The 25,909-nt window shown below is 43.8% G+C and overlaps 2 protein-coding genes across 5 annotated transcripts in view; one reads left to right on the forward strand and one right to left on the reverse strand.

The window, feature by feature from the left end:
* celsr2 (cadherin, EGF LAG seven-pass G-type receptor 2) overlaps positions 1 to 9,728 on the forward strand; it is a 72,677-nt gene extending 62,949 nt beyond the window's left edge. Inside the window, exons 22-33 of the mRNA XM_061832117.1 lie at positions 91 to 214; positions 305 to 505; positions 590 to 764; positions 2,115 to 2,227; positions 2,332 to 2,414; positions 2,502 to 2,628; positions 2,725 to 2,838; positions 4,015 to 4,145; positions 4,243 to 4,331; positions 4,364 to 4,567; positions 4,651 to 4,800; positions 6,173 to 9,728. Of these exons, the coding sequence (XP_061688101.1) occupies positions 91 to 214; positions 305 to 505; positions 590 to 764; positions 2,115 to 2,227; positions 2,332 to 2,414; positions 2,502 to 2,628; positions 2,725 to 2,838; positions 4,015 to 4,145; positions 4,243 to 4,331; positions 4,364 to 4,567; positions 4,651 to 4,800; positions 6,173 to 6,357 (1,696 nt within the window). The 3' untranslated portion in view covers positions 6,358 to 9,728. The remainder of the gene's footprint in view (positions 1 to 90; positions 215 to 304; positions 506 to 589; positions 765 to 2,114; positions 2,228 to 2,331; positions 2,415 to 2,501; positions 2,629 to 2,724; positions 2,839 to 4,014; positions 4,146 to 4,242; positions 4,332 to 4,363; positions 4,568 to 4,650; positions 4,801 to 6,172) is intronic.
* Positions 9,729 to 17,234: 7,506 nt separating this feature from the next.
* dstyk (dual serine/threonine and tyrosine protein kinase) overlaps positions 17,235 to 25,909 on the reverse strand; it is a 32,416-nt gene continuing 23,741 nt past the window's right edge. For all 4 annotated transcript variants that reach the window (XM_061832987.1, XM_061832985.1, XM_061832984.1 and 1 more), the window contains 7 exons: positions 24,687 to 24,816; positions 22,287 to 22,443; positions 21,972 to 22,104; positions 20,423 to 20,536; positions 19,683 to 19,797; positions 19,453 to 19,587; positions 17,235 to 17,811 (listed from right to left, as the gene is read on the reverse strand). In XM_061832987.1, coding sequence (XP_061688971.1) covers positions 17,624 to 17,811; positions 19,453 to 19,587; positions 19,683 to 19,797; positions 20,423 to 20,536; positions 21,972 to 22,104; positions 22,287 to 22,443; positions 24,687 to 24,816 — 972 coding nt within the window. In that variant the 3' untranslated portion in view covers positions 17,235 to 17,623. The remainder of the gene's footprint in view (positions 17,812 to 19,452; positions 19,588 to 19,682; positions 19,798 to 20,422; positions 20,537 to 21,971; positions 22,105 to 22,286; positions 22,444 to 24,686; positions 24,817 to 25,909) is intronic.

The raw sequence follows: 25,909 nt of genomic DNA on the forward strand, positions 1-25,909 counted from the left end.
TTGAGCGCACGCACACGCACACGCACACGCAGGCGCAGGCGCGGGCGAGGGGAAGACGAGGTTGTGGTTGAATTCCGGCCGTCGTTTTAGAGGCGGGAGGGGCGGCTGGTCGGCGAAGGGCTGCGAGGTGGTCTTTCGGAACCGGACTCACATCAGCTGTCAGTGCTACCACATGACGAGCTTCGCCGTGCTCATGGACGTCTCCAGGAGGGAGGTAAGCGGCCGGCAAAAATCGACTTCCGGGGTCGGCGTGTCGGAAAAGTCGCGAAAACGTGAGCGCGTCTGCGTGGTTTGCGGCCGTCAGAACGGCGAAATCCTGCCCGTCAAAATCCTGTCGTGGAGCGCGGTGGGGGTCACGCTGGGCTTCCTCCTCCTCACCGGCGTCTTCCTCGCGGGCCTGCGGGCCGCGCGCTGCAACCAGACCAGCATCGTCAACAACGGCGCCGCGGCACTTTTCCTGTCCGAGCTGGTCTTCATCCTCGGGATCAACCGGGCCGACAATCCGGTGAGCGCTTCGGGTCTTTGCCTTCCCTTTTTTTTCTGCCCGGCGGAGTCCTCCAACGGGATCCGCCTGCTCCTCCCGTTGCAGTTTCTGTGCACCGTGGTCGCCATCCTGCTGCACTTCTTCTACCTGTGCGCCTTCTCGTGGCTTTTCCTGGAGGCTCTGCACGTCTACCGCGTGGTCAGCGAAGTGCGGGACGTCAACTACGGGCCCATGAGATTCTACTACCTGATTGGCTGGGGAGTGCCCGCCTTCATCACAGGTCCGTATCGGATAATTATCCCAAATATGTATCAACGTCAGGGGTGTGGAACCATTTTTTCCCTCTTCACTACAAGTCCATTTTCTTAGCGACAGTTCTTGTTTTTTGTTATTCACGGCAGATCTCGCTCGAACGTTTCTGTGGCAGTTAATTTTTTGTAAAAGTCTATTTTTGCGTGAGTTTGAAATCATTGATGTCGGCAAGAAAAATCGAGTGCTCAGCACGTACCCTTGTGGCACGCCAGATATGATGAGATATCTCGGTCTGACTTGGGATTGCTTCTGCTCGTACAGGTAGGTTATCCATCCGTTTTATGAGCCGCTTATCCCCACAAGGGTCGCGGGCAGTGCTGGAGCCTATCCCAGCTGTCAACGGGCAGGAGCCGGGCCACACCCTGAACTGGTCGCCAGCCAATGGGAGGCCACATTGAGACAAACAGTCGCACTCACAATCACACCTAGGGGCAATTTAGAGCGGCCAATTAATGTTGCACGTTTTTCTGAGGATGTGGGACGAAACCTGACTGCCCGGAGAAAAACCCACGCAGGCACGGGGAGAACATGGAAACGCCACACAGGCGGGTCCGGTATCGAACCCGGGACCTCACAACTGTGAGCCCGCCTCACTACAAGTCCATCCATCATAAATTTTTACTTATACATGATTGTTTGATTGAGCTCTTGAGCCATTATCACCACATGGTGCAAGGACGTCTGAATATGAATATCGACTGAAATATGAATATTAAGAAGTCACTGATCGGAATATTAGCTCCAACTATTAGTTGTTGCCCTCCAGTTTGGGCATCAATTTTTTTTATTTAAATTGATATTTGACTATGACAGGGTGGAATCATCTACTCACATTAGGTTTACAAAATAAAAGTGTCAATATTTATTATGCAACCAGCCATCTTTTCAGCCTCCATTGAAAAATGACAAAATGCAAATTTTAACATCACCGAAAACATCAAATGATTTATGAAAACTTTTATTATTACCCACGAATGACAATTTTAGGGATGGATCCAAACATGTGCCTTGCGATGAGGAAAATAGAACATACATAATCAAAATGATTCATTTTATCCCCCGCCCCCCCCCCCAATTTTTTTTTTTTAGTATCATTTAACCACTTATAATATGCAAAGTAGTTTGTTGGATTAAAAAAAAGAAGAAATCCATTTTTTGACTTGTCGTTGTCCAAAAAAAACCCTAATAATTTAATTCTGATGACGACTAATTCTGACGCAAGTCCTTGTAAAACAATTTTTATTCATATTTTTTTTCTCACGGGCCGCATTCCGATGATTTTTTTTTTTTTTTTTTTTTATGAATTGGACCGGCGCAGGTTTGGCGGTGGGCTTGGACCCCGAAGGCTACGGCAACCCGGACTTCTGCTGGCTGTCCGTGTACGACACGCTCATCTGGAGCTTCGCCGGGCCCATCGGCGCCGCCGTGTCGGTCAGTCCCGCCGGATTCTTCCGGTCTGTCGTCCGAGAAGGAGCGGCCGGCGGTGACTTTCCGTCTTTTGGGTTTTTTTTTTTTTTTTTGTTGTTTGTGCGCAGATGAACGTTTTCCTCTCCGTGCTGTCGTCCAGAGCCTCGTGCGCCCCGAGACGCCAAAGCGTGGAGAAGAAGGGGCCTCGCGGGTGCGTGTGGGAATTTGTCCCGCTGACCCGTCACCGGAGTCGCTCCTGGTCCTGGTCCTGATTCTGGTTCTGATTGTGTTTCTGCAGGACTGGGCTGAAAACAGCAGGTGGCGCCCTCTTCCTGGTTTCGGTCACGTGCTTGCTGGCTTTGCTCTCCGTCAACAGTGACGTCATCGTCTTCCATTACTTGTTTGCTGGCTTCAACTGCGTGCAGGTGCGCCCACTTCAAAAAAAAGTGTCACTATTTTATTTATTATTATTAATAATTATTATGATTATGTTTTGAAAACTCGCTTCTGCCATCGTCCAGGGTCCCTTCATCTTCTTCTTCCGCGTCGTTTTCAATAAAGAGGCCAGGAACGCCATGAAGTACTGCTGCGGCGGACGCAAACACCCCGATCACGTGATGAAACCCAAATCGTCGGTGAGTCCCCCGCCGCCAACGCTCGCGGGTTCACCCCCCCCCCAGGCTCAAGGGGCCTCGGGTGAATTCTGCGTACGAACCTTTCCCTTCTAAATTTCACGATAAAAGCAGAACCAATCGAGTGTACCATAAACGATTATCTCCGGGTGCAGGTGTAGTACGTTAAAATCATTTCAAATAAATTAAAAAATGATCATTTAAAAAGTCCAAGCAGTTTTTTTGTGTGTGTGTCTGTGTATTATGAACCGTATACTGTAGCTGAAATAGTATTGGGTTATTTTGGACGGAGGTTATTAGATTTGTTATGGGCGATATCAGAAAAACAAGAAAAAGCTTGGGGCCAAGCATGGACCCTTGAGGATCACCACATGTGAAGTGATGATTTATCTCAGAACTACTCTTAAGAGGGTGGCGCGGTGAGCTGGTAAAGCGTTGCCCTCACAGTTCTGAGGTTGCGGGTTCAATCCCGGACCCGCCTGTGTGTGGAGTTCGCATGTTGTCCCCCGTGCCTGCGTGGGTTTCCTCTGGGTGGGCACTCCGGTTTCCTCCCACATTCCAAAAGCATGCAACATTAATCGGACACTCTAAATTGCCCATAGGTGTGATTGTGAATGCAGCTATTTGTCTCTATCTGTCTTGCGATTGGCCGGCGGTCAGTTCAGGGTGTACCCCCCCCCCCTCCTGCCCGTTGACAGCTGGGATAGGCTCCAGCACTCGCCGCGACCCTTGTGAGGATAAGCGGCAAAGAAAGTGGATGGATGGATGGATAAAATGTGATCATTAAAAAGTCTAAGCAGTTTAATTTTTTTTGTGTGTGTATTATTAGCCGCACACTGTAGTTGAAATACTATCATGCTATTTTGGACTGAGGTTATTACACATGTTATGTCGTGGATTTATGGATGATATTTCTCTTTATTAGAACACAATCAGAAAAACAGCATAAAATGCAAAAATCCAAAGATGCAGTTAAATATACCTGAAAGCTATTCGTAGTTGGCCAGAAAAAGCTTAGGGCCGAGCATGGACCCTTGAGGATCACCAGATGTGAGGTAATGATTTATCTCTGAAGTATTCATAAGAGTGCAATTATCTATAAAACAGGACGAAGAAAAACAACTTAAATTGCACAAGAGAACCACAGAAGGTGAAAAGTTCTGATCTCTGCTCTTCCAGGTCTACAAATGCAACAGCAACTACACGGACGGCAAGCTGTACCACCTCCCGTTCGGGGACTCGAGCCTTTCTCTGAACGGGACAGTTCAGAGCGCCAAGAGCCAGCACAGCTTCGTGCCCTTCGCCCTCAGGTAAGAACTCAAGAGCGGGCGTGACGGGGCGAGACGGGGCGAGGCGGCGCCGTCCGTGGCACCGGGATCACTTTTACAGGTCTGGTGTCTTTTTCAGGGACGACGGCCTGAGCACCAGCCGGGCCCACGTCGCCCTCGACGACCACACGTCGCTCTTCCACGAAACCGACGAGCGCGAGGACGACGGTGAGCTGACCGGATCCGGTTCTTTCGTTCTTTTGTCCCGCACCGCCCTCTCACTCTCGCCCCGGTCTCAGACCGGGACAGCGACTCGGAGAGCGACCTGTCCCTGGAGGACGACCAGAGCGGCTCCTACGCCTCCACGCGCTCATCAGACAGCGAAGACGAGGAGGGTCCGCTGCCGCCCGAGGAATGCTGGGAAAACTTGGCGTCCAATGGCGCCAGACATCCTCAAGTGCACGGTACAAAAACCGTCGCTCAGATGCAGTATCAAGTATCTGATGACTCGCAACGTGAGGTCGACCTGAACCCGATCTGCGTGTAGACAGTAGACTCTACTGGCCGGCAGCGGCGAGCGACGGAGACCTCAAAGATGCCGCCAGACTCGAGATGAATCCCAAGTTCTCGGACGAGCGCCTGCTCGACGCGGTGACGGTGCCCCCGGTGCCCAATTTACACGCCCATCCCCACAAAGGTAAATGGCTGCAATCGGTAGTTTTTCTGTGCCAACAAAAGTCCTGTGTAAATATGTTATAGACCTTAAAAGCGATTCGTAGTTGGCAAGAAACAGCCTAGGGCCAAGCATGGACCCTTGAGGATCACCAGATGTGAAGTAATGATTTATCTCTGAACTATTCCCAAGAGGGCGGCGCGGTGGCTCAGCTAGTAAAGCGTTGGTCTCACAGTTCTGAGGACCAGGGACCAAACCCCAGCCCCGCCTGTGTTGAGTTTGCATGTTCTCCCCGTGCCTACGTGGGTTTTCTCCAGGTGGGCCCCCCAGTTTCCTCTCCCAACCCAAAAACATTGCTTGGAGACTCTAAATTGCCCCTAGGTAAGATCGCGAGTGCGGCTCCACGTCCCCTGCGATTGGCCGGCAACCAGTTCAGGGTGTACCCCGCCTCCTGCTCAATGATAGCTGGGATGGGCTACAGCACTCTCGCGACCCTTGTGAGGATAAGCGGCTCATAAAACGGATGGATAATCAACCTGTACGAGCAGAAGCAATCTGTGATGATCGGATATCTCAAGTCAGACCGAGATATCTCCGTCGTATCTGGTGTGCCACAAGGGTACGTGCTTAGCACTCGATTTTTCTGACCGACATCAATGATTTAAAAATATCTCATATCGTAAATATCTCAGCTTTACCAAAATTAACTGCCGCAGAAAGGCCCGAGCCCAGCCGTGAATAACAAAAAACAAGAACAGTTGCACCGCCCGACATTTTGCTACACCACAAACTGCGATCCGAAAGCAGTTTACAACACCCTCAAATGCTCTCAATAATTTCTTCAATAGCTTTATTAATAATTCATGACGCAAAGACTCGGGCTAAACTTAGATCCGCCTCAACATACAAAGCGGACCTCGTAGTCAAGGTTTAAAAAAAAAAAAAAAAAAAAAATGAAATCAAAGTGATACATCACTTCAACAAAGGCCTTTGACGCCAATGAACTATTTGTCTATTAGACACGGCTTTGGCCTCATGTCGGAGCATGGGTTCCGTACGTAAAATAAATCCAACTGTCGAGCTTGTGAATAATAAACATGGGCGGGAAATTACTGCTCCTTACTGTTACATCTGGTGTGCCTCAGGGGTCAAGTCTTCACCCCCCGGCTCTTTGTGACTAAATCAATTAGAATCAGCACAGTACTGATGTTCTTTGAAATTTACTGATTTGTTGTTGTGGCGCGTGACCTCATTCAGTCCAACATAGTTGCCGTTTATATTTGGTCTGCCAAGAAACAAGCGGTTGGAAATGTGGTAGCCGCTGAAAAAATGAAATGCATTTGATTGCGGTTATGATTCTCCTCAACGGGTTTTTGTGTCACATCCGGTCACGCAGGCATTTTAAAAAAGAAGCCGCTCTCCCCGATCATCGAGCGCAACGGATTCAACCGCGACGGCGGCCGGGAATCGGCATCGCCCCCGCGCGGCGAGCCACCGGCCGGCCCCGCCGAGCCGATGAACGGCGTCGCCGTGAGCGTCAAGGCGGGAACGCCGGACGGCGACTCGTCGGGATCGGAGTGAGTCGCCGCGTCGCGAGCGCTCGGTAAACGTGGGAACAGAACGGGGCGAATGCAAAACCATAAAATATAGAACGCGTTATTCTCGCTTTTGTTCACTTCCTGTGGGTGTGCGGACCAGCCGTCCTGATACTTTTGTGCCAGTTTACCCAAACCCAGCCCGAGTGTCACCTTTTAAATATTTTGAAATGTTTCAAACTCAGCTGGTAAAGCGTTGGCCTCACAGTTCTGAGGACCCGGGTTCGATCCCAGACCCGCCTGATGATGTTTTTCACACTTGTATCGTATTTTTCTAAATAGTCCTTCGTACATGAGAGAGAAAAACGTGGCCTTCCTTGGGTCCAATTAACTTTTATGTCCTTTGAAAATGCCCAGAATGTCCTTCTAACTGGACTTTTTTCGCGGTAACATTTGTCATTATTATGCGAGATCATCTTTGCAAATTGAATTGTGGAAAACAGCTTAGTTCTTCCATATTGACGACACCCGTCCCCTGCGGTCGCTTCCCAGCGGTCTGTCGCTCGACGGAAGCGACCCGCTGACGACGAGCAAGGTGGGACATGAATTGGACATTCTAAATTGCCCCTAGGTGTGATTGTGAGTGCAGCTGTTTATCTCGATGTGCCCTGTGATTGGCTGGCAACCAGTTTCAGGGTGATAGGCTCCAGCACTCGCTGCGACCCTTGTGAGGATAAGCGGCAAAGAAAATGGATGGATGGATGGATGGATAGATATTTCAAAGGCTGCGATTGGCTGGTAACTACTTCAGGGTGTACCCCGCCTCCTGCCCGTCGACAGTTGGGATAGGGTCCAGCACTCGCCGCGACCCTTGTGAGGATAAGCGGCAAAGAAAATGGATGGATGGACGGCTGGATGGATGGATATTTCAAAGGCTGTGATTGGCTGGGAACCAGTTCAGGGTGTACCCCGCCTCCTTCCAGTTGACAGCTGGGATAGGCTCCAGCACTCGCGTGACCCTTATGAGGATAAGCGGCAAAGAAAATGGATGGATGGATATTTGGAAGGCTGCGATTGGCTGGCAACTAGTTCAGGGTGTGCTCCGCCCGCCTCCTGCCCGTTGACAGCTGGTATAGGCTCCATGTCTCCCCGCGACCCTTGTGAGGATAAGCGGCTCAGAAAATGGATGGCTGATATTTCAAGCCATCCAATTTGAATCCCTACAAAAGGATGGAAGAAATCCAATATTTCTGAGGTGGTGGGCCACGATTAATAATCTCGCTTTGTGTGTGTATGTGCCGCCGCCCCCCCCCCCCACCTCGAGATTTTTATGAATTCATTTCATCCCCTGACTTTTCAAGATCTTCCGAGTGCTTCTTCTTCTTCTCCTTTCAAGCATCCGCCATGCCCGCCCACCCACCGCCTCCGCGTTTTCTAGTTCCTCCTTTTTTTTGGGTCGTTTTTCTTCTCCCAGCAGCCACCGGGGCGGCGCCGTGTGAGCCCGCCGACCGAGGGGTGTGTCTTTGCAGGTCAGAGAGCCTCCTTCCTCGTCTGCTGCAACTTCCCCTTTCAGTTTTTGGGATTGATGATTTTTTTTTTTTTTATTATTAAGAATTGTGAACATACGACATATTGTGCAGTTGAGCCGCTGCGAACTCGTGTGCGGGAGGTAACTCCATTTTTTTGGGGGGGTCATTTTGCAGGAAAGCGGTTTAAACATTATGGCTGCGATTAAAATGTCGGGGATTCATATTTTTGTGATTGAAAAGGAAATGAGTTGTTCTTGTGTGTACTTGATTTTTGCAGAAATTGTTGTTCACCTCATACGTCCGTTATCCTAAACGTGCATCAATATCTCTTGAAATATGACAATTAAGCTTACTTTTTAAATTTTCTCTCCGTCTCTGATGCCCACTGTCGGGAGCGGCGGCCATTTTGGAAACGGGATTCGGACCATTTGTTGCGCTGAAGACGCAGCAAGTGCCGCTTTTGTGAACGTCGGTTTAGACCAGTATTCATCTGGAAGATGATATGTTTTCTCTATTTATTTCTGCACTTAATTATAAACTCATCGCCCCCCCTCCCCACCCAAAAAAAAAAAAAAAATGGAGTTTAGTCCCCTGAGGTACAGAAGCGTATTGCTGCCACACCCAAAAAAAAAAAAAAAAAGTTTGCTTTCACGTTATAATGTGATATGTTTCATGTTATAATGTGATACGTTCCACATTATAATGTGGTTAATTCCACGTTCTAATGTGAATCATTTCACGTTATAACGTAATTCATTTCATGTTATGTGAAACTTTCATGTTATAACATGATATGCTCTACGTTATTGCGTGATTCGTTTCATGTAATAAAAAAGAAATAATAAAAACAAATTGTTTTTTTTTTTGCGTAGTACGTGCGTATTGCTACCACACCCAAAAAATTACGTTATAACGTGATATGTTTCATGTTATGATGTGGATGTTTGATGTTATAGCGTGATATGTTCCACGTTATAACGTGGTTAATTACACGTTCTAATGTGAATCATTTGATCATAATGGGAAAGTTATAACGTAATTCATTTCATGTTATAACGTGAAACTTTCACGTTATAACTTGATATGGTCATTGTTATTGCGTGATTCGTTTCATGTCATAAAGTAGATCTGTTTCATGTTCTAACGTAGAAAATAATAAATAACTTTCATATCATGTCAGGTTATATAACGTGACACTGAGCTTTTTTTGCGTACTACGGAAGCGTATTGCTGCCACACCAAAAATAAAAAAGGTTGCTATCACATTATAATGTGATACGTTTCATGTTGTAACGTGATATGTTCCATGTTAATAATAATGATAATGTGAATAATTTCACGTTATAATGTAATTCATTTCATGTTATAATGTGAAACATGTTATAACATGATATGCTATACATAATTGCGTAATTCGTTTCATGTAATAACGTAGAAAATGAATAAATTGTTTCATGTTAAAATTATAATGTGATAAATTACGTTATAACGTGGTTCAAGTTATCACACGATCGGGTTCATGTTATAATGTGAAATGAATTATGTTATGACATGGAATGATCGATGTTATAACGTGTAATGAAGCACATTATAACGATTAGATTATAAAGAATGAGACACATCGTGTTATAACGTGAAATATCCACATTATAACTTGAAAAATTTCAATTAAAAAATGTGATAGGGACTTTTTTGGGGGTGTGTGTGGCAGCAATACGCTTCCGTACTGAGATTGACGTTCAAAGTTCATACTTGAGCTCACTTGACCCGTCCGCACATGACCTACGTATCTCCCTTCAAATAAATACTTTTGTCTACATACTTGAATTTTTAAGAATGCACTTTTTCTTTCATTTGCTGCCCTGTTTTCCTTTATTTGTTGAATTTTATACTTTTTTTTTTTTTTTTGTGGAACAATAAAGTCATCACGCCTCAGCGCGCGGCGGCTTTCGGACATTCAGGGAACTTTCAGCTGAAATGACGTCCTGACGAATTTGGACTGCGGGTTTGAAGCTGTCCCGTGTGTGTGTGTGTGTGTGTGCGATTTCCACACATCTGCATGCGTAGGTGCGCTTCAAGAAAATGACTTGATACATTTTTTTTTTTTTTTTTTTGGTCATTTTGAAAATCGACGGGCGCATTTTTACGGACTCCAAGCGCTCTGTTTTTCGTTTTTCATCCAACGGGAGGACGCCTTTCCGTCCGCGAATTAACAGCCGTCTTCTTCTAGAGTAGCTGTGGCGCATTTTGTCTTTTTGTAAAATAATTCAAATCATGAATATTTGCTGTGTGACCTGTTTTTACTTGTACAGATTGTGGCCTGGAAATGAAAGTAAAGCTGAAAACTTGACGTGATTGTCTCTTTTTTTTTTTTTTTTTTTTTTTTTTTGCCACCTTGGCCAACTTGAAATGTTTTCCCATCGCAAAAAAAAAACAAAAACAAAATAATTTTCTTGTTTGCATTATCAGATATTTCCCCTTCAAAAAAGTGCACTGTGCCTCGTTATAACAGAATAGCCAAAACGAGATTTTTGAACAATTTGAAAAAGCTTCTGTCTCACACTTACACAATATTTTCATAGTGCGTATTCATTATTTCCTGTCATATATGCGCAGTCAACGCAAATATGGAAAAATCTTATTTACATGTGGAAATTCGGGTTAGGGCCTTCAAACCAGGGTAACCCTTGAAGATTGTCGAAGGAGGGCAGCCGTTCGGGTCGGGCGCCTGCGGGGCCAAACGGGTAACGTATGAGACCCAAAACCAAAAAAAAAAGAAAAAAGAGGACTTCAAGATGTTTTCTTGCCACTCCCAGTTGAAGTTGAGTGTCAAGCCAAAAATGCAAGACAAAAAGAATTACACATTATTTAAAAATAACCACAAGTTCGTCGCTTAATGCTAACAACGGAGAATGCTATATGCTAACGAACGGCATCGTTGTCGCGCTGTTACAACCCTTTGAGATAGTTCAACACAAGTGGTGAAGTAACATCTGCGCACTGACAATAACGCTGAGGTAACCCCAAAACTGTTTGGGGTTACAAAATGGAGTTAGGGTTTCAAAATTGTAAAATGGTTTCGGAGTAGGGTTTCAAAACAGGTTTAGAAATGGTTTGGGGTTAGGGTTTCAGAATTGTAACATGGTTTCAGAGTAGGGTTTCAAACCAGGTTTAGGGTTTCAAAGTAAGATTTAAAAACTGTTTGGGGTTACAAAATGGAGTTAGGGTTTCAAAATTGTAAAATGGTTTCGGAGTAGGGTTTCAAAACAGGTTTAGAAATGGTTTGGGGTTAAGGTTTCAAAATTGTTAACATGGTTTCAGAGTAGGGTTTCAAACCAGGTTTAGGGTTTCAAAGTAAGATTTAAAAACTGTTTGGGGTTACAAAATGGAGTTAGGGTTTCAAAATTGTAAAATGGTTTCGGAGTAGGGTTTCAAAACAGGTTTAGAAATGGTTTGGGGTTAAGGTTTCAAAATTGTTAACATGGTTTCAGAGTAGGGTTTCAAACCAGGTTTAGGGTTTCAAAGTAAGATTTAAAAACTGTTTGGGGTTACAAAATGGAGTTAGGGTTTCAAAATTGTAATATGGATTCGGAGTAGGGTTTCAAAACAGGTTTAGAAATGGTTTGGGGTTAAGGTTTCAAAATTGTTAACATGGTTTCAGAGTAGGGTTTCAAACCAGGTTTAGGGTTTCAAAGTAAGATTTAAAAACTGTTTGGGGTTACAAAATGGAGTTAGGGTTTCAAAATTGTAACAGGGTTTCGGAGTAGGGTTTCAAAACAGGTTTAGAAATGGTTTGGGGTTAGGGTTTCAAAGTAGGGTTTCAAAATTGTAACATGGTTTCAGAGTAGGCTTTCAAAATAGGTTTAGGGTTTCAAAGTAAGATTTAAAAACTGTTTGGGGTTACAAAATGGAGTTAGGGTTTCAAAATTGTAATATGGATTCGGAGTAGGGTTTCAAAACAGGTTTAGAAATGGTTTGGGGTTAGGGTTTCAAAATTGTAACATGGTTTCAGAGTAGGCTTTCAAAATAGGTTTAGGGTTTCAAAGTAAGATTTAAAAACTGTTTGGGGTTACAAAATGGAGTTAGGGTTTCAAAATTGTAAAATGGTTTCGGAGTAGGGTTTCAAAACAGGTTTAGAAATGGTTTGGGGTTAAGGTTTCAAAATTGTAACATGGTTTCAGAGTAGGGTTTCAAACCAGGTTTAGGGTTTCAAAGTAAGATTTAAAAACTGTTTGGGGTTACAAAATGGAGTTAGGGTTTCAAAATTGTAAAATGGTTTCGGAGTAGGGTTTCAAAACAGGTTTAGAAATGGTTTGGGGTTAAGGTTTCAAAATTGTAACATGGTTTCAGAGTAGGGTTTCAAACCAGGTTTAGGGTTTCAAAGTAAGATTTAAAAACTGTTTGGGGTTACAAAATGGAGTTAGGGTTTCAAAGTAGGGGTTTAAAATTGTAACATGGTTTCAGAGTAGGGTTTCAAAATAGGTTTAGGGTTTCAAAGTAAGATTTAAAAACTGTTTGGGGTTACAAAATGGAGTTAGGGTTTCAAAATTGTAATATGGATTCGGAGTAGGGTTGCAAAACAGGTTTAGAAATGGTTTGGGGTTAGGGTTTCAAAATTGTAACATGGTTTCAGAGTAGGGTTTCAAACCAGGTTTAGGGTTTCAAAGTAAGATTTAAAAACTGTTTGGGGTTACAAAATGGAGTTAGGGTTTCAAAATTGTAAAATGGTTTCGGAGTAGGGTTTCAAAACAGGTTTAGAAATGGTTTGGGGTTAAGGTTTCAAAATTGTAACATGGTTTCAGAGTAGGGTTTCAAACCAGGTTTAGGGTTTCAAAGTAAGATTTAAAAACTGTTTGGGGTTACAAAATGGAGTTAGGGTTTCAAAGTAGGGGTTTAAAATTGTAACATGGTTTCAGAGTAGGGTTTTCAAAATAGGTTTAGGGTTTCAAAGTAAGATTTAAAAACTGTTTGGGGTTACAAAATGGAGTTAGGGTTTCAAAATTGTAATATGGATTCGGAGTAGGGTTGCAAAACAGGTTTAGAAATGGTTTGGGGTTAGGGTTTCAAAATTGTAACATGGTTTCAGAGTAGGGTTTCAAACCAGGTTTAGGGTTTCAAAGTAAGATTTAAAAACTGTTTGGGGTTACAAAATGGAGTTAGGGTTTCAAAATTGTAAAATGGTTTCGGAGTAGGGTTTTCAAAAAGGTTTAGAAATGGTTTGGGGTTAAGGTTTCAAAATTGTAACATGGTTTCAGAGTAGGGTTTCAAACCAGGTTTAGGGTTTCAAAGTAAGATTTAAAAACTGTTTGGGGTTACAAAATGGAGTTAGGGTTTCAAAATTGTAAAATGGTTTCGGAGTAGGGTTTCAAAACAGGTTTAGAAATGGTTTGGGGTTAAGGTTTCAAAATTGTAACATGGTTTCAGAGTAGGGTTTCAAACCAGGTTTAGGGTTTCAAAGTAAGATTTAAAAACTGTTTGGGGTTACAAAATGGAGTTAGGGTTTCAAAGTAGGGGTTTAAAATTGTAACATGGTTTCAGAGTAGGGTTTCAAAATAGGTTTAGGGTTTCAAAGTAAGATTTAAAAACTGTTTGGGGTTACAAAATGGAGTTAGGGTTTCAAAATTGTAATATGGATTCGGAGTAGGGTTGCAAAACAGTTTAGAAATGGTTTGGGGTTAGGGTTTCAAAATTGTAACATGGTTTCAGAGTAGGGTTTCAAACCAGGTTTAGGGTTTCAAAGTAAGATTTAAAAACTGTTTGGGGTTACAAAATGGAGTTAGGGTTTCAAAATTGTAAAATGGTTTCGGAGTAGGGTTTCAAAACAGGTTTAGAAATGGTTTGGGGTTAAGGTTTCAAAATTGTAACATGGTTTCAGAGTAGGGTTTCAAACCAGGTTTAGGGTTTCAAAGTAAGATTTAAAAACTGTTTTGGGTTACAAAATGGAGTTAGGGTTTCAAAGTAGGGGTTTAAAATTGTAACATGGTTTCAGAGTAGGGTTTCAAAATAGGTTTAGGGTTTCAAAGTAAGATTTAAAAACTGTTTGGGGTTACAAAATGGAGTTAGGGTTTCAAAATTGTAATATGGTTTCGGAGTAGGGTTTCAAAACAGGTTTAGAAATGGTTTGGGGTTAGGGTTTCAAAATTGTAACATGGTTTCAGAGTAGGCTTTCAAATAGGTTTAGGGTTTCAAAGTAAGATTTAAAAACTGTTTGGGGTTACAAAATGGAGTTAGGGTTTCAAAATTGTAACAGGGTTTCGGAGTAGGGTTTCAAAATAGGTTTAGGGTTTTAAAGTTAGGTTTAAAAACGGTTTGGGGTTACAAAATGGAGTTAGGCTTTCAAAGTAGGGTTTCAAAATTGTAACATGGTTTGGGAGTAGGGTTTCAAAATAGGTTTAGAGTTTAAAAGTTAGGTTTAAAATGATTTGGGGTTACAAAATGGCATTAGGGTTCTAAAGTAGGGTTTTATAATTGTAATACGGTTTCGGAGTAGGGTTTCAAAACAGGTTGAAAAATGGTTTGGGGTTACAAAACAGGTTTAGGGTTTCAAAATTGTTCTACGGCAGCCATAATTGTCAAGTTGAAAATGAAGGTCAGAGGTCATATATGCCCCCAAGCGGAAACGTGAAGGACCACCAAGGACTGCAGACCTTTGCGCCCGATTTGGGCAGCGGAAGCGTTTTGTCTCCCCCGGCGTGATGCGACGAGGCCGACGATTGCCCCCGTCGCGCAACGGCGGCCTCGTGTGTGCTCATCAAAGCCGTTTCTCCAAATTGGCGTGACCGATTTGCCGGAGGACGCTCGTGACGTGCGGAGGCGAAACGGATGCGGGCGCGCCGGACCCAATTTAGCAAGAAACAATAATTGCTCCGTAATTGTTGAAGTGACGGACGCGGTCTTAGAGAAGGGCAACGCGATTGACTGGTTGGACTTTGTAATTACAACGTAGTAAGCTTTCACAATACAGTTGGGTTAAGATTACCACAATATTTATTAATTATTTACCATATGGAGCAGTTGAAATGGGCCATTCGTTCACTTGTTGTGGGTTAAAAAAAAAAAAAAAAAGTAAAAATTCTGTCTTTTAAATTTTTTTTTAACTCATTCATGGTCAGGGTGGCAATTTTTTGCCTTATTGAGATAAAAGTCTCCTAACAGGCCACAATTAAGGAAATAACACTTCTTTTTCGTTTATGGTTATGATATATATATATATATATATGATGATATATCTTTACTAATTTATAATCTCGTCCCAAAAATGGCACGCTGCCCGCGAGAGGGTCCTTGGGTTTTCTTAGTAGATCGTCCCAAAAACCAGAATCAGAATCAGATGAAAAAACTTACACATTTTGATATTCTGAAGGATATAATGCGTGAAAATCAGGATGTCCCAAAAATGGGACGCTGCCCACGAATGATGATAATTTGACACATATTCCACTACTTTATGTCATCTTCTTCTTGTGCTAAAATTCCTCATTTGAATAACAGAAGTACATTTGAAGCACAAAATTAGCAAACATGAAATAAAGCCACATGGCATTTATGTTCATTAGCATGTGTGCCTTCAACACAAAAAATATATGCATAATTTAAAAAAACAACAATTTTTAAAAAAATAAATGTAAATAATTTATTATTGTAATTTAAATAAATTAACATTTAACTACATAAAAATTATGTGCTCAGAAAATGACTGAATGTGTGTGTGTGTATATATATATATATATATATACACACACACACACATAATTTATTTATTTAATATTTATTTATTTATTTTCCCCGTGGTCCGGGTTCAATCCCGGACCACCTGTTTGCATGTTCTCCCCGTGCCCGTGTGGGTTTTCTCCGGGTACTCCAGTTTCCTCCCACGTCCCAAACACATGCAACATTAATTGGACACTAAATTGCCCGTAGGTGTGATTGTGAGTGCAGCTGTTTGTCTCTATGTGCCCTGCGATTGGCTGGCGACCCGTTCAGGGTGTACGCCGCCTCCTGCCCGTTGACAGCTGGGAGGGCCTCCAGCACTTCCCGCGACCCTCGTGAGGATAAGCGGCTCAGAAAATGGATCAAAGTGCCTCTCCTTGGGCCAATTTAAAAGCTGCTGTGAATGTGACATCCCGGCATTTTTAGCCCGATGAATAATTTCATTTCGTTATTTTCCTTCATATTCATCCATCTATCTGTCTATCTCGTGAATATTTAGGATGACGCGACCGTAATTCATTCCCAGGAAAGAATTCAGTTGCACACGCGGCAGTTCCGTTTATTCGGCGCGGCAAAACGTCCAGTCGGAACCGTGACACGATTAAAGAACATCACCAGGAAGCGCCGACGCTTAATCTGCAAAGCAGATTTCATCTATTTTTGGTCTTCAAAGGGAGTCCTAATGGACGACCATGCCTTGTTTGTCAAGCGGAGAAACACAAATGCTTATTTTAATCTAGTATCAAATTTTGTTTGAATTGCTTCGGGCCTGCCAGGACGGTACAGTGTTGGCCTCACAGCTCTGAGGACCGGGGTTCGATCCCGGACCCGCCTGTGGGGATTTTGGGTTTTCTCTTGGTGGGCACTCGGGTTTCCTCCCACATCCCAAAAACATGCAACATTAATTGGACACTCAAATTGCCCCAAGGTGTGCTTGGGAGTGCGACTGTTGTCTGTCTTTACGTGACCCGCGATTGGCTGAAAATGGATGTTTCAAAGGCTCCAATTGGCTGGCAACCAGTTGAGGGTGTGGCCCACCTCCTGGCCAAAGACAGCTGTGATAGGCTCCTGCACTCCCGAGGCCCTCGTGAGGATAAGCGGCAAAGAAAGTGAATGTTTATGTCCCAAATTCCAATTTATAATTATTTAATTAAATAATCTATTTATTTATAATTCCTTCTCATTCATAAATGGCGCAGATGTTGCGGAAGGCAAGCCATATTTGGGGGACTTTTTAAATTTTTTTATTAACAAAATCCTGGACTCATTCAACTTTTTTGGGAGTTTTCTAGTTAGGACGTATACGACAAGGCAGCAGCGGTAATTTTCATATTTTTTCCCCCCTCCGTAGAGCGATTTCACCTTTGACCCGAAGGTCGGATTCTCACAGACTCGGCTGAAGGCGCCTCTGACCTCCGACCACATGTATCTCCTTTTAACGGGCCCTCCTCCTTTCTTTCTTTCTTTCTCTTTTTCTTCAACATATCCATTTCATCAAGAAATGAGAAATGGCGTGACGGAGCCTAACAGAAAAGGAATGCGGGAAAAGAATAACACTTGCACTAATATTCATTTGTTCCACTGGGGAGGGGAAAAAAAAAAAGGGACAAAGACAAAGTCTGTTGAATGTCGGGCGTCACATGACAAAGCCTGGAAAATGATTTCAACGCCAATAACGTCACGACCCCTTGTAACAGATCATTTTATTTAAAAAAAAAAAAAGTGTTTGTGTAGATGCAGACATTAAATACGATCTAAAATGTTTACCTTAAGTCTTTTTTTTTTTGTTTGTTTTTTTCGCTCGACACTTAACGGACAACATTTAAAAGTTGCATCTAGTAACATTTTTTTGTGAATGAGTTGCAGTTAGCATGTCAACGTGGAGGACTTCTATACAAATAATAAAACAAACTTTGCAAACGTCGGTACCCTCTCATAAATTACACAAATCCCACACGTGAACAAGAAGGACGGCCATCGAGCGCCCGTTCATAAATACGACAAAAATACCTTTGACGAACCGCGATCCCCCCCGTGACGTGCGCGCTCGTTTTTTTCCCGTCGGGAGTGTTTTCAGTTCGAGTCCTCCAGGCTGCTGCTCTTCTGCTCCGAGTCGTCGTTGCACAGGCGGACCATGATGCTCTGCAGGCCGGGCTCCACGATGCCGAGCAGGGGCCGCTGGGACGGGTCGCCGTTCCAGCAGGCCTCCATCAGCTGCCAGCACTCCTCGTCGAAGGAGGGCAGCCGTTCGGGTCGGGCGCCTGCGGGGCCAAACGGGTAACGTATGAGACCCAAAACCAAAAAAAAAAAGAAAAAAGAGGACTTCAAGATGTTTTCTTGCCACTCCCAGTTGAAGTTGAGTGTCGAGCCAAAAATGCAAGACAAAAAGAATTACACATTATTTAAAAATAACCACAAGTTCGTCGCTTAATGCTAACAACGGAGAATGCTATATGCTAACGAACGGCATCGTTGTCGCGCTGTTACAACCCTTTGAGATAGTTCAACACAAGTGGTGAAGTAACATCTGCGCACTGACAATAACGCTGAGGCACGGGTGTCAAACTCGAGGCCCGGGGGCCAGATTCGGCCCGGCACATGATTTTATGTGGCCTGTCAAGGCAAGTCATGTAATGATTTTTGTTCACATCTGTAGCAAAATTTCAAATCGTCAAACCATAAACGATAACACTGAGATATTGCCAGCATTTTTGTGATATCAAAAACCTAATACATTTGATTTCTGATTCCTAATCTTGTTCACACATTTCATGTGTAAACATGATGAAGCGATTAAAGATTTTTATGGTTTCACAGTCGTAACAGCCCTTTGAGGGAAACTCTACCTACAATGTGGCCCGCGACAAAAAATTCGTTTAACACCTCTGCTTTAAGGCATATACAGTAAAGCCTCAGTTCTTGAACGTCACCCTTTTCGGGTGAAAACTTTGAGAATTTTTTGCTTCTGTTTTCAAACAAAAATCGGTACTCGAACACCCCGGCAAAACCCGGAAGCGGAACGCGTTATTTCTTTATCCATTCATTGTAACGGAAACCATCGATTTGGTTTTCGAACAAACCACTTCTCGCAACGTTTTCCGGAACGGATTGTGGTCGGGAACCGAGGCACCACTGTATTCTTTGTCCTTTACTTTCTGGGGGGAAAAAAAAACTGCAATTACTACTGCAACTTACGTAACAGTTGTCAGCGTCACAGTGCACGGATTAATCATGATGCACCAATTGTTGACAATCTATATTTATGTCATTAGGGTATATCTTTATAAAATACAACACTGTAGTGTTATTTTTCCATTTCTAAAATAAAGATTGGGTTTTGTTGTTGCTGTTTTCAATGGGAAAGATGATTTGAGATGCAAGTGTTTAGAGTTATCACCATGGTTACTGAATGAATTTACCTCATAGTTCGAGGTGCCACTGGATCTATAGATCTGTGGACTGTACCTGACAATCTACATCAGGGGTGTCAAACTCATTTTTGTCGCGGGCCACATTGTACTTGCGGTTTCCCTCAAAGGGCCGCTGTGGTTGTGAAATGATAAAAATCTTTAACCGTCTCATCGTATATACAATATGAAATTTATGAACTTGTATTGGGATCAGAAATCGAGGGTAATGTTTTTTTTTCCAACTATGGCTGTTTGGTAACACAAAAATGATTGTAATAGCTCAATGTTATCATTTATATGACATGACAATTTGAAATTTTGGTACAGATTTGAAAAAAAATAAAAAATGAAAATAAATCATGGAAGTTGATACACTTGATTTGCCTCTGCGGGCCACATAAAATCCTGTGGCGGGCCAGATCTGGCCGCCCGGGCCTTGAGTTTGACACCTGAGCTCAATATAATTTGTGTGCATAACGAGAACTTTGTCACCTTTTTTAACGTTATTCCAGAGTTGGTCCTTGCTGCAGCATTTCTCAAAGGCTTCCGGGAGTTTCACGGAACCGGTGCACAAGTACCAGAAGAGGATCCCGAAGGCGTAGACGTCGACAGAGTTGTCGTACTTTCCTGCGGGGGGCGGGGGGAGAAGGAGGAAAGCTGGGATTGTTCAACGGCTCCGCGACGCATTCTGGGACGGCGCGGCCCCCCCCCACCGACGGTACCTGTAAACAGCTCCGGTGCCATGTGGATGGGGGTTCCGACGATGCTGCCGGACATCATGGCCTCCGGTTTGCAGAAGCCCAGGTCGGTGATCTTGGCACGGTTCTGCTTGTCCAGCTGCAATGAGACGGCACAATCACAATCTTACAGGAAATGCACACTATAGTGTTTATTTCATATTTCCAAAACATAATACACCTTATTTCATATAGTCTACCAATGTGTGTGATTTATTCTTATAATTTCTTGTGGATTGGTTGAACGGAAAAGAATTTAAACTATACATGTATTTCTACTATGCAGTTTATTTATTATCAGGAAAAGCTAAAAAAAAAAAAATTGCTTAAAAAAACTATTTTTTTAGGCTTGGAACGCATTATTTCATTTTCGATTCATTGTAATGGGAAAACGTGCTTCAGTTTGCGAACATTTTGGTTTTCAACCAGCCTTCTGGAACGGATTGTGTTCGAGAACCAAGGCACCACAGTATTTGTAGTTTTTTGGCAGTTGAACTTTTACAGGGGCAGTTTTTAATATTTCTTTTTATCCTCACAACGTTTAGATTCAATTCCAATTCCACCAGTGTGCAGCGAAAGTGAAGTGAATCGGAGTCAAAACATCTACCGCGCGGTCTAATCGACCGTTTGACAAAGAGTAAATGGATTCCGGCATGAATTCTTAAAAGGTGAATTGGGGTTCTGACGAGTTGTCGGCGCTCGGTCGCCATCTTGTTGCCGCTCACCAGAACATTTTTGAGCTTGATGTCTCTGTGCAGGAGGCCCTGACTGTGCAGGAAGCGGATCCCTTCCACCACATCCAGCGCGATCAGCAGCCTCTCCCTCAGCGACAAACCGGCCTGGCACGACAAGACAAAATAAAACAAAACGGCCTTGGACAAAAACTGTGCTTGCGTCCCTGCGGTGGAGCGACATCAATTTGCCTCTCTGCGTAAATGGCACGCAACGGCGAGAGCTGGGAAAATGGACGCCATAGATTCATTTCTCCTGCCTTGCAATAAATTACAACATCGAAGAAAAGTGTAGCTTGAATATCATATTATTTATTATTATAAAACCTAATTCAATGTTACAAAAAAACTCGTATGATTGTTTCTAACGCAAAATTTTCGAGATGGTGATATATATTTTTTTTTTATTTAGCTGTAACCTTGAAAAACATTTTATATTTTATTGTGTTGTAAATTCAATTTATCCTTCCATTTTCTTTTGCCGCTTATCCTCACGAGGGTCGGGGGAGTGCTGGAGCCTATCCCAGCTGTCAACGGGCAGGACACCCTGAACTGGTCGCCAGCCAATCGCAGGGCACATAGAGACAAACAGCCGCGCTCACAGTCACACCTATGGGCAATTTAGAGTGTCCAATTAATGTTGCATGTTTTTGGGATGTGGGAGGAAACAGGAGAGCCCACCCGGAGAAAACCCACACAGGCACTGGGAGAAACTTGCAAACTCCACACAGGGGGTTCTGGGATTGAACCCGGGACCTCAGAACTGTGAGGCCAACGCTTTCCAGCTGAGCCATCGTGCCCCCTAAATGAGTTGAACCTACAGGAAATGTTTCCATGATACTCTAATTATTCTAATTATTATTCTAATTTATTGAGATGCACGTCTATAAAAAAAAAAACAATAAAAGCACTGCAAAACAGATTTATTGAAAGTAGACCAACCACCGGGCCATGAATGGGTGTCAGGCTATGGAACATTCAGTACCAGGCCGCACAGAAAGAGACGAAACAAAAATGGGTTTTATTGCTCATCAGTATCTGAAAAGGTTTTGAGAAAAATCTGGTGCAGCCTCCTGCGACCCTGTGTAACAAAAACACCCGTGTACGCCATGTGATTGCAAAAATATTAAGAAAACAAGTCTTTTGAGGGATTCTTCAATTAAAGAATGACGCCAAATTGTAAGACAAAGAACGGGCCTTAAAAAAAAAAGTTACTCAGGAAAATATCAGCAGTCCTGCCTCAGTGAAATATGCTTGAGCAGGCTCGCAGATGACACTTTAATGTGTTCAACAACTGCCCCCAATCCACACGCGAAATCCTATTTCGTCGTGCGGAATTTGCCGTTGACCCAAACTAAATTACAGACTCGACTGGACATAGGTAACACACTTCAGATATCGTTTTTCTGCCTTCAACCCAAGACGGGATTGGTTGGTCGAAGGGAGACAAACGCGGCGCTCCCGCGAATCGCAACAACTGCAACCTTGAGTTTCTTCGCCAGACCGTCAAAATATCGCCTTCCCGCGAAAATGGCTCCGTCACCTTGAGTCCGGTGTAGAGGTCTCGGTGCAGCCGCTCCATGATGAGCAGCACGGCGATGCTGGAGCCTTCCCCGTACGTGTGGTCGATCACGGAGCCGTGCAGGTCGACGAGCCGCTCGTGTTTGGGCAGCGACCTGCGCACATCGGTTGTCACTGATGCGCCACGCGACCCGGCACGATGCACTGGTGTGTTTTCAGAAAAGCGTCACTGGCCCAAAATTTGTTATTCTTAGAAATAGCGGCGGCGCTGGGGCATTGCTCACATGATACGAAGAGCTGGTGGGTAAAACAGGTTGGCAAGATGTTGCGTCCTCACCTCGTGTAGTGAAACTCCAACGCCAGATCGTTCCAGTGTTTGTCATCCGGGGGCACCACGGACTTGAGGGCGCATGGAAAGCGGCCCCCCCAGCTGTCGCACAAGTACACCACGCCGTACTGGCCGCGGCCCAGCTCCCGGCCCATCTTTGGTTTTCCTGTTAAGAGGCAACAATCGTCTGTTGTAGAGGCTTCGGATTCTAAGTAGAAGGGTCAACAGCACATCACAGTTAAATCTAAGAAACAAAACAAAACAAAAAAAAAATCCACCAGAAAAGCATTTACGACCTGTTACAAAATCATCCAACCCTTTCAAATTTAACCTTAAAAACACTTAAAAAGAACTTTTGCCTTTGGGCTATTTTTTTTCCTGCTACTGCTTTTTCCCCATTTCTTGACACACTTTAGGAACCGACCGCAAAAACCGGTCTCGGGACTCAGTCACAGAACAAAGCCTCCCAAGTTCCCACATTTTTCTGGTAAGAAGGAAGCAGTTAAATAAAAACATGACAATGATTAGGGTGCAGTCGATCCAAAGAAAAACAACGTGGACCAACCAGCACCAACTGTATCATCTGTATCAGCATCATCTCCATAGATTTGATTATTTGTGCTAGGAACATTGATACAAACGGTGAACAATAAATAATGGTCCCTGAACAGAACCCTGAGGCGCACCATTTTTAATTCCTCAAGAGAGTCCGAAGCCTTCCGCCTGCACCCACTGTGATATGACTGACAGATAACTGTCAGACCGGCTCAGAAACTGTTCCTTCCTACTTATCCGAGGCATCAATAAGAATCACTTGACAATATTCAAAGATGCTACAGTTATGCTATGCCCCCCCCCCAAAAAAAAAAAAAAAAAAACCTGATTGAAAATTTCAAAAAATGTTTTTACCTAGTAAAAAAAATAAAATCTTTAAATTGACAACCTAACAAAGTCTTGACCAGATCTGGGAATTTGGAAATTGGCCAGTCATTATTTAAAATATTTGACTCCCGCCCTGTAGGTAGCACGGTGGATCAGCTGGTAAAGCGTTGGCCTCACACTTCTGAGGACCCGGGTTTGATCCCGGCGCCGCCTCTGTGGCGTTTGCGTGTTCTCCCCCCGTGCCTGTGTGGGTTTTCTCCGGGTGGGCACTCCGGTTTCCCCCCACATCCCAAAAACATGCAACATTAATTATTTTAATTTCTCTAAATTGCCCCTAGGTGTGATTTTGAGTGCGACTTTTTGTCTCCATGTGCCCTGCGATTGGCTGGCAACCAGTTCAGGGTGTACCCCGCCGGCCTCCTCCCCATTGACAGCTCGGATAGGCTCCAGCACTCCCCGCCACCCTTGTGAGGATAATCGGCAAAGAAAATGGATGGATGGATAAAATGTGATCATTTAAAACGTCAAGGAGTTTCATTGTTTTGTGTGTATTATGAGCCACATACTGTAATCAGGGATGAAAATGCCAAATGAGAAAAAAAAGTCTGAAAAGCAGCTGGGGGTCTGGGATGCAGCGGGATGCAGGGGCAGCGCCCTGTTGGGGGCCCAGGCGGCGAAGCCCCCGGAAGCTAAGTGATTTTAGCATTTTGTTAGCCCCAAAACCATTAATTTCAACACTGAATTTAACTGTATTTGTGGAAAAAATGTCCCTTGTTTGGTCCTTTACCAGTACAGCAAAAATTGAAATAGTTTCATTTCTTCAATGCTTGAATCATTGTACTTATTTGAAGCACATTACATATAAGAGTTTCATCATTTGCCAAACTTCAGAATGAATTTTCAATCTCTTACATTGTTTAATATGGATACACCATTATATTTTCTTTTCGATATGCAGTCAGTTATTCATAGAATTAGTATAGTGTAGAGATGAAGCACAAGTTTTTAGAACAATATGAATAAAAATGACCTTCAAGTTTTCAGTATTTCAATGAATAGTTTATATACAATTGAAGAATGGTCATTTTGGTCTGAAAAATTCGGAACTCCGCCAATCGGCGGAAAATTCTCATCTCTGTGTAGTTGAAATAGTGTTGTGCTCGTTTGGACTGAGGTTATTAGATTTATTATATCATGGATTTGAGAGGATAAGGGGCAAAGAAAAGGAATGGATGGATGGATGAATCTCGCCCTTTTAACAGGGGGAAATACAACAGCAGTTTTTCATATTGTATGTGAGGATTTTCACAAGTGGCTAAAGACAAAATGAAAAATAGACGTTAAAGCTAAAGCGGTAAACTCAGCGGCTACCTTGAAAAAAGCGGGATTCCAGGTTGTCTGGGCCTACCCTTGATTTGAAAGGCTTCGACTGTGAAAATCTATATAGTTTTTTTTTTTTAGCTTTTTAGGTCAACAAAGCTATTTGAGCTGAGGTTGCGTGGAAAGAAGGGGGAGTTGGTGACTCACCATGCAGCAGCACGTCTCGGAGGGAGCGGCTCTCCAGCGACAGGCGGGCCAGCCGAGGGGCGTGGTCCTTCCTCACGCGCAGCCACAGATCCTCAGTGCGCTCCAGTCGACCCGTGTGGCCTTCCTCCAGCTGCAACCGGGCATGCGACACAACAGTCTTGGCGGTTAGCATTCATTTGTCTTTGTAATTAGGCCTTTCATTTAAAAACCCCTCCAATAAGTGTCTGGAACGTAGACGCGGTCACGTCCGGAGGCCCGCTAGGTTTCTTTACTTGATCACCGTGTGGCCTCCCATTTATCACTGGCTACTAGCAAGAAGCATTGACCTCCCTGACGTCCGTCTCATTTGTCAACTTAGTCCCTCGACAACACAAACTTAGTCTGCAGCGAATGTTATTTTTCTGCGAGGACAGCGACCGTAAATCACTGTTTGTCCGAGCGTCCCTTTTCATAAACTCCCTCCTACAGGTTTACATTCTAATCTGTTTCATGCCAGACCTTCAAAGTTGACATGAGAGCGTCCGTAAAGCCAAGTTCACACCAGCGCCGGATCACGGCGGTGTTTGCGCAACTCGAATAGCAAATCGTTACTCATTCAACGGAACGTAATTTCCGGCCTATAATCCGCAACGTTTTTTCACACGCTTTCAACCCTGCGGTTTACGCGGTGATGCGGCTAATTTGTGCATTTTTTTCTTTCTAACGGCCACAAGGGGGCACTTGAGCGGAAAAGGTAAGAGTGAGACCGGTGGAATACATGCGCCGAGGAAGTGACTTTTACGGTTCCGGCCCTGTTAGCGCTGCGCTAGCGCGTTACTGCCGGGTCTCAGTGATTCTTACCAGTACGTATTTTTTTTTTTTTTAACCGGCCCTGCTAGCGCTGTGGTAGCGTTAACAGTAGCGCTAGCGTTAAACTCTGTGTACCGTCTTTCTTTGTAAATATGTCGTGTTTCAATGTGGGCACTTGCGGTTTTTACACAGCTGCGGCTTATGTATGTACCAAATGGTATTTCCTTTCCAAATGTACTAGATGAGGCTTATAACCAGGTGTGCTCTGTAGGCCAGGAATTAGGATAACTGTTGATGTTCATTTCAGCTCTTGTTTGCTTCTGGGGGCTTCTCCCTTCAGGAGGTAAAATGCATGCTCTATTGGGTTAAGGTCTGGTGACTGACTTGGCTGGTAAAAGATCTTTCACTTTTTCCCCCCTACTGAAGTACTGTGT

The sequence above is a fragment of the Syngnathoides biaculeatus genome, chromosome 10 (assembly GCF_019802595.1).
Source record: "Syngnathoides biaculeatus isolate LvHL_M chromosome 10, ASM1980259v1, whole genome shotgun sequence".
NCBI classification, from domain to species: Eukaryota; Metazoa; Chordata; class Actinopteri; order Syngnathiformes; family Syngnathidae; genus Syngnathoides; species Syngnathoides biaculeatus.